Here is a 14,752-nt window from a genome sequence, read left to right as displayed (position 1 = left end):
GTTTAATGCTATTTTTGCTGTTTTGTTGCCTATTGTATTATGCTGCATAATTTTGCTTACTTTGCAGATTGGATTTATGTCATCTTTTTTATTTGTGAGTAATATGATAAATGTCATGGTATTTTACCTGTCAGTTTTGCACCTGTCCATTACTACCCCAAGTTTGGTTAGCTTAACACATTGTTATGGAGCACAATTCGGATTTTCAGCTAGGACAAATCAAAGTTTTTCTTCCATATAATGCAAATGTGTTAATGCAACAGATATATATCTGAATATAAAACAAAACTATTCTTAGTGTTTTGAATATGTTTTAAACAATTGCCAGTTTAATTGATAATAGATCTACTAATGCAGTAATTTAAACTGCATAATCAGTATACAGTAAACAGATATTTACTATTATCATATCACATTTTTTCAGAAAATTTCAAATAGCTTGATTTGATATGTCTTAATTTTAGATAATAATGAGTACTTGTATGAAAGTGTAGATTAGAAATAGATGTATCTCTTTTTCTTGTCAAAATATACGTTGAATTCTCTAATCATTGTTTTTTTGCATGGATATAAAAGTTTTAAATTATAAATAATTCATAAAAACGATTTTTAGAGCATCCTTCATTTTTTTTTCCAAATAAAGACTACATTATAAGTTAAAAGTAATAATCTATAAAAGGAAGAACTTTTTATATATCTAGGAAAATAACTTAATGTCGGAATTTGCATTATAGTCTCCGACCCACTCCAGATTGTGTCTAACTAGCCATGCTTTGGGTATATTGAACTGGAACATCAATACACAGAGTTTCGTGTAGCTGGTCAATTGTGTTTTCTTCTCTCATAACTGGAAATTTATATATTATTTTTGCCCCATATTGCTGGTAAGACTTGGTGGTGATTCTGTGTAGCTACGTAGGTATAATCATGGCACAATACAGATTGTCAAATAGTGTGGTTCCCTTATGCATGCAGAAAGCTGGTCAAATATTTTCTGTCCATTTGTAGTTTCTCAAACTTTGTGCTGTCTTTATCCTGTTTGAGGGTAATTTTTGTGGCCGTTTGATATTATTTTTGGTTCAATGAATCCACAAACTCAGTACGACACTGAGGATTGTTTTAGAAAAACAACAGATACAGGAAAGATTACAAGAACAACCTGCACATTTTTTCATGTTAATGTAGCAATATTCTATTGTATATTTGCCACAGATCTAGACTTGGCTCCTAATGGAATGACCGTGAAATTTGTCGAAATAAACACACTTTCAAACAGTGATAAAATGACCGATAAAAGTTTTTCTATCCTCTGAGGGCTAAACATTAATTCTGAAATTTGATTTTTTAAATATTTTTGCCAATGGGGACAACATTGAGGAGTGCACTTTGTATGGATTGAGACACCAACTATTAGCTGTAAGGGTCGGGATTCCTGAGATCGTTATGAAATATTACACTTGTGGTTTATCCTTGTTGCATGCAAAACTGTAGTGCCACTGTCTTCTGTTAATGTTGAATGTGTCATTGAGGTAAATGTGCGTGGGTCTCAACAATTCATTCAATAATAGGCGTATGCAATCATGACTTCTGGTTCCGTGAACACAAATTTCATGCAGGTTCGGAAACATAAGTAAAGATCCGACATGCTTTATCGTATTGCATGATCACTAAAATAAACTTACCTGGGAACTCCTGAAGAAGTAGGAGTTTCCTTCCGTGTCATTTTCTCAGGGATAACGAAGAAACAAAAAATCAACCCCGTCGTTGCCCCGATTTTTTTCTCTCCTACCTGCTCTTACTTTCGTTGTTGTTACCCTTAGTTGTCTGTGTTTTGTCTGTTGTCAGAATGATGTAACAATTATGTTGGGATGTTCTTCCATCTTCTTCTGGTTATGCAACACTTTAAAAGTCTTGCCAAAGCATCTGTGGACATCGACTGTATAATTATGACCTTAGCTGTTTTAAGTACATACGATACCTAGTAAACAAAGAAATCTCCAACAAAAAGAGACACTGATTGTTGTCCCCACCCAACCACCACCACCACCACCACCCCGGATGTAATATTTATGTAAACTCATCTATAGAATAGCTTGGCCATTTTCTGAAGGTTGGATGCAAAGTATATGGTGTGTATGATTTCCACATACTGAGGATTGAATCTATGTTAAAGGATGTTTCCATTCCAAAGTAATAGTTATTAAATATCAACAGCCATACAGACACATACTATTGTAAAGTCATTTTAAAAAATTGTCATTTTCTTCCATACTTAATATGTTCAGATTAGTTCCTTATCTATTCCAAATATTCTGATTGTTAAAGTCAACTTCTGATACTCATGGACAAAGGAATCAAAGTACGAAATCAGCCATCCAATTTTATATGGAGCTGTTAGTTTATTTTAAACAGTTGTTGAAAGCTTTCCAATAGTATACATGCGCTCATTTTTACTGTTTATAACATAAATTACAAAATAAAATCTTGATTTTCTTGACGGCCTCTTTTATATATTAGTAATAAACATCAAATTTCTGATAGTTTCACACGAATCACACTCCCCTAATGTAGTTGACAGATTGATATTGTTTGTGTGATCACCTGTTTGAAGCACATACACGATCCACAGGTAAAATGTCAAGTAAGAACATCGATGGTCTTTAATCTATGGTTATGTTGTCATACAACCCAATCACACTTCTCTGACATTTTGTTATACCATTATGAAAATTAATTAAGATAATTACTTTTTCAGATTGACATTTGAGTTGAAAGCCAAGCAGATGTCTGTATTACATTATCTTATATGATTGTCATATATGTATTGAAATCGATTTCATGATCAGACTTACCATGAGGATGGTGGTTTTCAGTATAATACTATCAATATGTTGTTAAATTTTAATGGGAAAAAAATGTATTTTCTATTTCTTGATTAAGCGTTCCTGAAGTGAAATTTATTTTTTCAACTTTTAATGTTATGTTGAATTTTACAAAATCTTAATCATTTACCAAGTAAATTCTGTTTTGAATTAAGAAGTAATTTAACCATCAAAATATAACAAAAAAAATCTTTACTATCAATATGATATTTGTATGTAAATTGTGTTCAAGTCCAAGTAAAACTAATGCTGATGTTGTCAGAAATTACTTTATTCATTGCTAACATCGATAAAGATTGGATCTTCAAGAAGATCATTTGACTGGAAAAAGTGCAGTTTACAACCAGAGTTGTGTCAGCCTATTTTAATATTTTGCTTTTGTTACCTTTTGTGAGTTCAGTCACTGGACTTTTAATATTGGTGAAATTCTTCACTTTGTTTTCTGGTCAATAGCAACTATAGCATTAATAAATATTTTCTGAAAATAACACTTTACCTTGTTACAGTGGAATTCTGTAGTGGTTTTTCTTGCAGCGAGACATTGAAAATCCTTAGTAAGTAAAATAACTACAGGAGTGTTCTATAGATTCTATATACCTATTTAATCAACAGATCAAGAATCAGCGTCGCAATGTTCCTGGGAAAATGGGAGCCAAGCGAGGCTGGCTGACGTCCAAGAACTCGACATTATCCCATCCCACTGGGCTAACCACCCCCACTACTGCCATGGGTTCCCTCCGGCTTGGTGCCTCACAGGACACTACACAGGAGGAATCTGTACCGTCGTCACGGGCAGACCTAGACGAAGATGACGAACGGCCTCATAAAAGTAAGCTGGCAATCGGTTAAATCAATATTTAATGCTGCTGTCTCATTTTTCAAAGTATATAAAGTATCACGAAGAAACCGATTTCCAAGTACACGAAATACTTACTGTAATTCACATATTTAGATGTCGGTTTTGATCAACTGCAATTTTGTTTTAAGAATTTTGGTTTGTAACGATAGTATCCACTGAATTCCCCCCTTGTTTTACAGGCAAAATAATCTGTAAGCTTTATTTTCCCAAAATGAAGATAAAAAAAGAAATATTTCCCGATTTTTCTGAAAATGTTTTTTCCCTAATTCATGTAGGTACAGTTTGCTGTAAAATTAACACTCATCATATTTCTTGTGTTGTTTCAGGTCTGTTTAGGTTTGGAGAGAACCACAATGCTAATACTGGTCATAGGGTTGACGAGACGGACGGTCACCAAGGACGTATGGATGACACACAAACCACAAACTCTGGTCAACGCAAGAAGGAGAAAAGGTTAGAAGATTTCTGTTGTTTGTCAAGAAAGATCATGAACATCGCTTGTGTTCTGGATGTCAATTACAAATATCAAATAAAATAAGTCCATATTTGGTTTTAATTATTTTTACTGACAATTATTGAAAATTTCTTTCTTGGTGTCTATAAATATCCCAAGATTATTAGACTAATTAGATAGCTTTTTGCTATATCATTACCATTCAAAGACAGAAATTTTATTCTATCGATTCAGTTTTGAAATTTCTTAAAGGAATTTCCTTTTGATATTCAAATGACTATTGCTATTTTTCGTTTCCAGTTTTGATCATAGCTAACATTCAAACAAGTTTTGAGTAAGTGTTCCGTATCAAAATTATTCAGCAGTTCTAACACCATTCAGCGGAGGAATAACAAGTTTAGTACATTCTATATGTACACATAAATGGCAGACAATAATTAATTAAAACAAATTTGACATGCCTAAAACAAATATTAATTATAATGTTATATTTGAATGGTTTACTAATAATCTTATGCATGTTCTCAAAAATAAATAATTGTATTTTTTCCCAAAACAAAAAAAAAAAGTGTTACAAAAATCTAAGGTATTATAAATTGAAATTAATTGATAACACTCTTTCAGCTCATTAAAACCACTGCAATACTCCTACATCTCTTATCATCTTGCTTACAATCGACTACCCGTCTCCCGTGCTCATTCCTTACCATTAGATTTTTATTAATATTATGTTTTCATTATGATGACGGTACTATCTAACTTAATTTGGCCTCACAGATTTCGAGTGTGTAAACGAAAATGCCCTTTCATTTTATATGATGTTTACCTCATTTTACTGGACCTGATAGGCGTCAGAAAAAACAAATAATACTGTATGTATACTGTATCACAAAACCCCATGTTAGGAGTAGGGAAACCTACAAAAGTATTTACATATAACTGATAATGATATATCTGTTTGAATTGCATGAAAAAACTAATACAAATCCAGCGCATCATCAGGTAAAAAGAATAATAATTTTGTCTAATGGTAGAAAAGAATAAACTAAATAGATCCATCGTTTTAATACCTGATGCTGCTGTGTGTTATAGATAATTGTCGGAACACGTTGAAATGCGTGCCACATGTGGTGCAAATTGTACCTGTCTGGTTCATATAGCACAACCATTGTTTAAGCTTGATAGGTCGATGACTACTAGCGCGATATGTAATCTATCATCTTCATCATTGGTTGGTTTTGTCATGTTGACTTGACGTTCACATTTCGATATTATTTCATGTGGTGATGATAAGATATGTTTCACATATTCTAATCTGTTTCAACATGTGTCATACACAGACATATCGGTACATTGTTTGTCAAGAAGAAAATAATAATCTTATGTATTTGTGCTTTATATAAGTAATACTGAGCCATTAGAAGTAAATATAACATCAATATGAAATTTCACTCGTGTTTCTCGTTCTAGATCTTCTGATATGGAAACGACAATACGGAGAAAGTCAGCTAGGCTTAAAGCCACAGAAATTTCAGTAAGCTGAATAGGATCACCAAAATATTAAATTTACAGCTTTGATTGTATTAATAAATTAATCATAATAATGAGAGTAAACTGATGTCTTAAAATTATATAGAGATGTTTAAAAGCAAATAATCTTTAAAAATATGTATAATAAAACCACAATAAAGACCAGTACAAAACCGAGAAAAAATATTGCTTAAACCGGATTTGAAATTTTTGAATAATTGCTTGCTTGACAAACTAAACACATTTCTTTTTTGTTTACTTTTACAGAAGAGTGTAGAAAAAGAAAGTTTTAGAAATTCACAGACGCCGAGAGAGAGAATGTCTGCTCAAACGTATCGTGCAGAAGTCAATGTGAGGCCTAAAAGGTATGTTACTTTTATTATACTTCAGGTTTTGACTTGGGAAAGCAAATAATTTTGACTTTAAAGTGATTGACGTATAAAGACTGTTGTTTTCAGCACCTGCTATAAAACTTTTCTGAAGAAAACAAGGATGATTCCCCAGAGGTTTTTGTATGACTGCACATATTTTGTATTGGCCTGCTGCAGAGAAACCTAGGCATAATCCCTAGCAGTGTACTACTGTGGATAAGTCATGATTTTCAAGGCGGAGGGAACGAATGGTCATGAGGACAAGAAACTTTATTTTCAGGAAAAAATCATCACTTGCTTTTGGCCTTTGTTGTTTGGAGTGACCCTTATTCAGTTGTTGTCTTCTGATGGAGGACTTAACAGTAGATGGGGTTTTGCCCATTTACTAGTTGTACTTATGGCAAGACAAAACCAAATACAGCCTGGCTTATTTATGTCAGAGGGTCTGGAGTCAAGTTATTTCTTGAGTTTTCCATGTCTGCGGAACTTAGTTTCTTTCTCCACTCGGGGATCAAGAAAATGCTCTAGCCTTGAAGGAGAAACTAAAGACCATGTTTTGGAGTAGAGTTAATTGTCGCTTTTTCAAACATGTTTCGGGTTCTCCTGTGATGATCAATATAGCACTACATGCGTCTTCTCGGTTGATTTTGTAGTGACAAGTCATCTGTTGACGGTCAAATCTACAGTTGTTGATTAAATGGAAAAAAGAAAAGCACCAGAACTCTTGTTCTGTTTTCGCTGAAACTTTTGTTTTCTCTGCTCTGCAAGGTGCACTTTTTATTTGGGCAGACACTTTTTTGGCGGATACTGACAGAATCGCAAATGCATCTTCGTTTTTCAAGCAGACATGTCAAATATGGAGCCGTCCTTACATATATCTCCTTTTCCCACGGCCTTGAACTTGTCGACCAGTCTTTCTTTCTTCTACCAATCAAGTTATAGAATATGATTGGTATGGTAAAAATCAGATTGAACCAGTCAAAGCATCTGTTTAGGTGAATGCCGATCTTGTCTTGTCTTTGTTCGGAGTATGTACGTAGCCATGTACACTGAAATACTGCTGACTGCTGTTATATTTGTTTTAACATAGAAGACAATATGTGATCACAGGAGTGTCTTTGTTTTGATTTAAGGCTTTTGGATAGACATATATTCAATTTTGATGCAGATAATTGAATTTTCATATTTATTCACCGTGTTTTTTTCCATGGTTCACAGTTCTCCCCAGTTGCTTCAATTCCAAGCCAACCGCCCTAGTGTAAAATATGGTAGTCGAGTCAGTGAGTGGAGCAGCACTTTCAGGGAACTACAGGAGGACAAGGCCCTCACCCTTCACGACACACTGGAAAACATGGACAGGTAAATATATATACGGAACAGATAACACACTTGAAATGTTGATAAATAAATCGGCCAGATTAAAAGCTTAGAGTAAATGCACACTCCAAAAAGATTAGGAATATGAGAGATAATTTTGAAACAGTGAATACGTAAATTCAAACTGGACAGATAAAAAGACACTCTGAAAAAAGATATAAACATTTGACAGGTAAAATACAAACCGGACAGTAAGACCCATTCTATATACTGTAGATTTCTTCTTATTAGTATGATATTAATTTTTGCGTAAAATGAAATCAAGTAAAACACGAACAATTCTTTAAACAGGATTCAAGATATAAACGCTTTATCCGTACATATAGGTAAAAAGATCAACTCGCAAAATAAAAACATGCGTGAACGATATGTAGCTTACATTATGTTTTAAAATATTGTAAAACAAAGGGCAAAGAAATGTTTTCTTAAGCAGTAAACATTTCGAATGCACCCAGAAACTGATCTCAAGCTTAATCGATCTCTAGAAAACATAAACAGTTTACCTCGGATCAACCAGCATATAGCTCTTAATGTATCTTCATTTTCCATTTCCCTTTTCAGACAGAAGATGTCTATCTGCCAGAATAAGTTCATAGCCATAAACTCAAACCAGCAAGAACATTTCCACCGAGCAGTGCGTCAGATGAGAGCACGGAGTGCAGCCAGTATGTATGGCAACCCAACCAAGGAACAGATCCAGAGAAAAAAGGACGAGGCTGAGCAGAGCAAAGGCAACTGGTATGTCCAATGTTGTTTGTAGCTAGAGGAGGCGTGTTTTGTTTGCATATTTCCCTTACATTGAATTGAAAAATACTCACTAGAAATACGTAGTAAAGAATCACATATTAAATAAATGCATTAGTCGATGCAGAAAACCATGCAACGTAAACATAGCTAACGATTGTACTTAATTACAACGTGGGAATCTTAATTTACTTTTTTAATAAATTGTCAAGTAAGAAACAACTTGATATATCCATTTATTTTTAAAGAATAAATGGAAAAAGAAAATTATATTTTCCAAAAAGTTTTATGAAATTAATTCCGAAAAAAAAAGCTGAAAATTTAATAGAGATTTGCATTCATGGCAGACACTTGTTATAGTTTTTTTCATTTTTTGTTTCATTCAATAGGTACTCGGATTTGTTAAAAAATATTCCTGGAGAATTACAAGCCAAATGGGAATACAAAAACATCATGTACAAACTGGCAAGATACGGATTGGTAAGTTTTTGGTTTGATTTTTTCGCATTGAAGTTAGTTTTTATATACACAGTGTTGTTATTTTTGTGTTGTTAATGGTTGATGTTTTATAAGAATTAATTTCTTTACAATACAGTAAAATAAGATTATATTCAACAATTAATAGAGTGTTGCGATGGCATGACGCATAATGCTACTTTGCGCTTTAAATTACCACAAATACTAAACATTTGGGAGTGTTGGTATTCTATAAGAACACGTTTTACACATTTATGCCATACACACTTTTGTATATGTGTTATTATATAAGTTTTACCCATTCATTTACTTTCTAAAATGTTTGAATGTCTGGTTCTAAAACATTTCTTATTTCTATTGTTTGTTGAAATGCAGGTATATAATTTCCTTACATTAAATGTCCTTTTGGTTACTTCCTCTTCTTTTTTAAGTGAAGAACAGATGTATATTATACAAACTGTTGATTTGGAATCCATGCCACGACCCTTTGCAATTCGGTACACAATGCGGAATTTGTTCAGACAAATAATGACAACCAAACTTAACTGTAAAGATAAATTGAATAGCAATTTCTTTTGTTTTAAATTTGGATCCGAATGTCTCTAATCTTATCATGATGATGTATGGTTATATAGCATACATTAAAATCTTATCAATTATTAGGTAATGATAATATGCGTAAGTTTACAAAAACGAAATGTACTAATATGCTACCCCCTATTTTCCCTTTGTTCCAACCTCTAAAACCTCTCACACGCTCTTTGGTCTATCCACATTGTGTTGAGTTTTTCATTCAATTGAAATGTGTTGGTATCAAATACATTTTCGTGCTGTGATTTCACAATCAATAATCTGAAATATTTTTTTCATCCTGAATTGGCTGATTGGCTTCGAAGAAAAATATATAAAAACATATTTCAAAATTTTGACTCTGTAAATTTGCCCTGTAAATTACAGTATAACTAGCATAATGATACAGGTATGATAGGTAATATTGAACATTAAAGACGGTTTTATTGCATATGAAATTATTATCAATTAACCATTTTTTTATACCGGTAAGAACATGTATTTCCGGTGAGAACATGTATTTCCGTTGATTTGTAGATTAATATTTGAGTTTCAGGATTGGTTTTTTTTCCATTCCACGTATAAATGAATTATATTCATCTATTCTCTATAGCAAGATGATCACAAGAAGCGAAGGAGAGTAAGTCCACAAATCGGGATTTTTGGAATATTTTTTTACGTAAATCATGCACCCCTTGATGTTGTTGGTAGCTTCCTTTCATTCCTTTGTTTGCTGTATCATTGTCACTAGTCACTTTCAGTAATTTAAGAAATATTTGATTCCAAAGCTTTTTTTAAGAACCTTTATTTTTTTCATATTGTTGTTAACAATTTCCATACAGGGAGTTTTAAAAACACTACTTCATGCAGATTTTATGTTCATTATAAAGTATAAAGATATGAAACTCTATGTCATTCATTGGAAATAAATTTGACTCAAATTAATTGATTTCACTGAAACGTGAATGTTTAAAACTTATGATAGACATAAATAAAAAATAAAAACATTTTCATTAATTAAGATTGCATTTTAGGTCTGCTTGCAATATTACCTATTTGTTTACCAAAACGAAACCTTAGAAATAGTCCCTGAATGCCTTTTAATAATGTTGCAAACGCTTTTTCCATCCAGCTTACATAGAACATGTAAAATCAAAAATGTAAACATGTAATAATCATTATTATATGATTAGAGGGTTTAGACATTGTCACAATGATTTTTATTTTGATATATTTCTTATACATTCTTTAATGAAATTAATGTTTACTTTTAAATATGCATTTTAACATAATAACAAATCTTCAAAAGAAAAATCATTTAATCAACTTTATATATTAAACAATAATGAGAGGTGTAGGAATAAAACAAATTTGTTTATTTTTCATTTTATCTTTATATATCACATTTTTAAGTAGACGTGCACAGTGTGTCATTTTTGTTTTTTTAATATGCCGGCATGAAATATTTTCGAGAATAGAGTATAACACATGGTCGTTTCGTATGTCCATCTCTTTAACAGTTCCTGGATTAATTTCTGTGATTTTTATGTCCCTCCATACAAATACTTGGAGAAGATAGTGCTGCACATGTCTCTATAATGTTCGTGCAACAGTTAATTTATAAAGTTTTACTCGGATGGATGTTTTATGACATTTTCATTTTTATGCACTTTATGAAAATATCTGGGGAATATCATTTTCCCTATGTACACTCAATACATATCTGTATATACTACAGTTGGTTTTTCTTATATCCCAGACATGTTTTTATCGCCTAATATATCTTGTTAAACTGTCATGCGCTGTGAATTTTTGACAAGACTGTGGGACAGAACATTTCCATTAAAGGAAGTAACGTAAAAATCTACATTGTCTTGTCCCAGATATAACATCGTTATCAATCAGGTAGAATTGTATACTTCAATGAAAGGTTAATCACAAGTACATCAACACTAGTCTTTGTGACAATAATTGCTGTTGTCTTCACCTAAAAAACAAGGTCATTATTAAATGTCAAACGTAGCATTATTTATGTCTCTACCATGTCATTGAATGTTAACATACGGGTCTTTATATATACACCGTAAAGTATCATCGCTAGATGGTTTATCAAGTATAATTGCGCTGTGCCTGCCGAAAGGTCAAAATAATTTATAAAGGTCAAAAGAAAATTGTCTGTACTTTTCTAACGATTTGTTGGTAAAATCCAAATCAATGCAAGGCCTCCTTATTGTTATGATGGAATTCTATTGTTCCTGACCTCCATACATGTAGCTGAGTATTGGCGTGTGGTTACCTTGTAAATATCGTTGTTATTTTCGATGCTGCATGTACAGCTTGGTGTACTGGTGTTGGTGGCTCAGCCTTTCGTTATTTAAGTCACCATACTCATTTTCATTTAAATGGATAAAAAGTGTATTCTTCCGTAATTTAGATGTATTGGGAAATTGAATTAAAATATAAAACAGTATAAATTGTTTCATGCGCAATTCAGAAAATATATCCTTAACAAAAATGGTTGATTTGCAGTACAAACTCATTTTATATATATGACTTTTTCAGTTAATGTAAAAGGTAAAACTTAACCATTTACAGTCGTGAAGATTTTTATTTTTATTCTCTGCAGAAGATAAAGCAACAAAACAGTTTTTCTCACTTAAGAGCTATTAAACTTGTCAATGTTTTTGACGGGGCACATTTATACTTTGCGAAGAGGGACATTGGTTAAATGTAGGATCGGTAATGGATAGGTCCCGAGTGCGACCCATGTACTTTTTCTCAGTCTTTCAATATCTTTATTTTGAAATACTCAAATTTATCAATTAATTGAAAAAATTTTGCATAAAATTAATTTAACAAAAAAATGCTGGCAATGTTACTTAATATATTTGAACATGATGATATGTTTTACCTTAAAATTAAATGGTTTTTCATACCAGATGAGGAACTTTTTTTAATGATTTAGTCATATCCAGACAAGGTTCATTAGACAAAAGATGATTCATATAAACATATTCATATTAAAGAACTATTTTATAACATTCCAAACAAATAAACCAACTTTGAACAAGATTGATTGCGGACTTTACTATATGAGGAATTTTAAAGACAGAATTCGAAGAACAATAATCATTATTGATAGCAACTTTATAGCAGTAACTGTGTTGCTTTTTCCTAGCCTTCATGCAAATTTGCTTTTCAGGTTGTTGTCCAGTCATTTCAGGTTGTTGTCAGAGCCTTTTATTCATGGATTCATTGATTGTTAGAAATTAACAAAGATTTTATTTCAGGGCTGCACTAAAGTGATGAATTCCACTATTTTTATATTTTGCACTTTGTTTTTGAGGTCATAAGTATCTGATTATTATTTCATTTATATATTCATTCAAATATTCTAAGAATGTTAAGCAACAGCTTTGTTGTTTCAATGTTGATTTATTTATTTAAATATACCCTCTATCAACCAAACAATCTATACATGTGTGTAACAAACTACGATTCGATAGGAATGCATAGTTTTTGCTTATTATTACATATTATTTTATTCCTTTTTATAATATTCATTAACACAAGAACTGCATACATCCCTAACAGAACTCTCTAGCCCGTCGTCGCAGTACCATCATCCAGGTAGTACGGCACCGCATCAAGCTCAGATGTCATCCATGACGTCCTATAAAGCTATCTTGGCTTTTTTGCACACAAGCATCCATCTGATAGGCTTTCTCTGTCAAACACTGACATTTGCTTCTTTCACTTACTTACTTGTATCATTTCTAAACTTCAATCATTTTCAAATTGTTGTTAAGCTTTTGGTTTGTCATTCTTTTCAGGCTTAAAAAAGGGGGAAATTAAATAACTTAAAAGTCAAATGTTATTTAGAATTTAGAATTTAGAATTAATTACAGTTGTTTACAGTAATTCATTTGGAGAAACAAAACACTGTTATCAAATTTTAAGAAAAAAAATACACAGGTTTTTGTTTTGCATATTTCTCATTCTTACTATATCAGGGAGTAATATATACACGCAAGCAAGCACAACTTTTACCTAATCCAGCCATGAACACAATCTTTTTTATACCGATACTATTGGAATATCATAAAGTGTGCCCTAGCTCGTATTCAGTTTGATTAGTGTCCTCAAGATGTTGGTTTGCATGTATTATTACATCTACGGCGCGTGCTTCTTGAAAACTTTAAATGAAAACTCAACGGTATAAATTATTATCATTGTCAATTAATTTTCCTTTCTCTAATTACATCATCTTAAAAGTTTAAACTGTATTTATATTAGATACAAAGTCATCAAAAAAATCGTTTCATTTAATGCATGGTTTCTTTCATTCTCAAGCATGGTCTTTCGATATGGGAACATTCTATATCTTATCTTATGATCTTTAACAAAGTTATTGCATGATGTCTCCATTCAAATGGTGGGAAAATGAAGAATTATCACGTAGACCAATACATGTATATATCTTTAATTCAACACTGGAACATACACCTATAAGCATGTTATCTCCAGAAATGGTGGACAGATCTGTACTCTTATTATATATCAAAAGTTTATTCATTAATCTGCTGTGTACCGTGAAATACTGACTACAATATAAACTGCCATGAACTTCACAACGTAACATCAGATGAAACACTACTTCACGCGGCAAGTTGAGACCCATCAGTCAGAATTCCCAAATAAGGAACACCCTTTTATAAGGCGCCCACTGGTAGCCAGGTACGAGATGGCATCTTTCCATCTTAACTTACCATTATAGATATTACATAAATAATTTTATTTTAATTTTATATTAATTTCATACACATTAGAATCGCAAAATGGTTATGATATCAGTTAGTAAAAGTCGCCGGTTTAGCCTCTCGTACTTTTTGTGAGAAACGTGTATACTCATACACAAGCAGAAGCCATGTATAAGGACAAATGCCTTGTTTGCTAATGGATGATTTCGTATGAGAATGTTTCATTAAAAAATGTTGATGGTTCTTAGCTTGCATCGTAAGATTTGAAATAGATCACATCATGTTAGATTTAACGTTTATGTAAGTGACTTAGTTAGAAAGCACGTGTGGTTTATTAACGTAAATTACGATGTACAAACAGCATTTAATCACGTTTTGAAAGTAAGTTTAGTTTTTCCTCATGTTAATTTGTGCTTACGTACTTTTTATTTTGAAATGAAGTACGATACTGGTTTGCTTAATAGGACAAATGACATTAGGTGTAAAGCAAACGATTGCACTATCTGCACGTTGAAAATGTTGTCCGATATCTATGTTAATGATGAACCATATGTTTTAATTGTCATAACGTAAGATTGTGTTACAGTTTGTACATCCAATACATGTCTTTGTGAAGTCTTTGTTATATGATGATTCATGTGTAATTCGTTTTGTGCCAATACTTGTCTCTGTTAAGTCTACATTGTCTTATGCAATGTATAATTTACATTTTTGTCATGTACAATACG

General features: G+C 32.2%; 1 protein-coding gene across 3 annotated transcripts in view; it reads left to right on the top strand.

Moving 5' to 3' along the window:
* The window catches only part of LOC110466183 (coiled-coil domain-containing protein 60-like), a 45,356-nt gene that overhangs the window by 27,072 nt on the left and 3,532 nt on the right, over window positions 1-14,752 (top strand). Inside the window, exons 11-19 of one of the 3 annotated variants that reach the window (XM_021522538.1) lie at window positions 68-94; window positions 3,495-3,711; window positions 4,068-4,194; window positions 5,666-5,729; window positions 5,993-6,090; window positions 7,315-7,455; window positions 8,035-8,211; window positions 8,607-8,697; window positions 9,878-9,904. In XM_021522538.1, the coding sequence (XP_021378213.1) occupies window positions 68-94; window positions 3,495-3,711; window positions 4,068-4,194; window positions 5,666-5,729; window positions 5,993-6,090; window positions 7,315-7,455; window positions 8,035-8,211; window positions 8,607-8,697; window positions 9,878-9,904 (969 nt within the window). Of the gene's footprint in view, window positions 1-67; window positions 95-3,494; window positions 3,712-4,067; window positions 4,195-5,665; window positions 5,730-5,992; window positions 6,091-7,314; window positions 7,456-8,034; window positions 8,212-8,606; window positions 8,698-9,877; window positions 9,905-12,858; window positions 12,895-14,752 lie in introns of all 3 variants that reach the window. The other 2 variants (XM_021522539.1, XM_021522541.1) reach the window with 2 other exon arrangements.

Source organism: Mizuhopecten yessoensis, unplaced genomic scaffold (assembly GCF_002113885.1).
Source record: "Mizuhopecten yessoensis strain PY_sf001 unplaced genomic scaffold, ASM211388v2 scaffold11123, whole genome shotgun sequence".
Classification (NCBI taxonomy): Eukaryota; Metazoa; Mollusca; class Bivalvia; order Pectinida; family Pectinidae; genus Mizuhopecten; species Mizuhopecten yessoensis.
The sequence above is the reverse complement of the archived record's forward strand: the minus strand, read 5'-3'. Positions and strand labels throughout refer to the sequence as shown.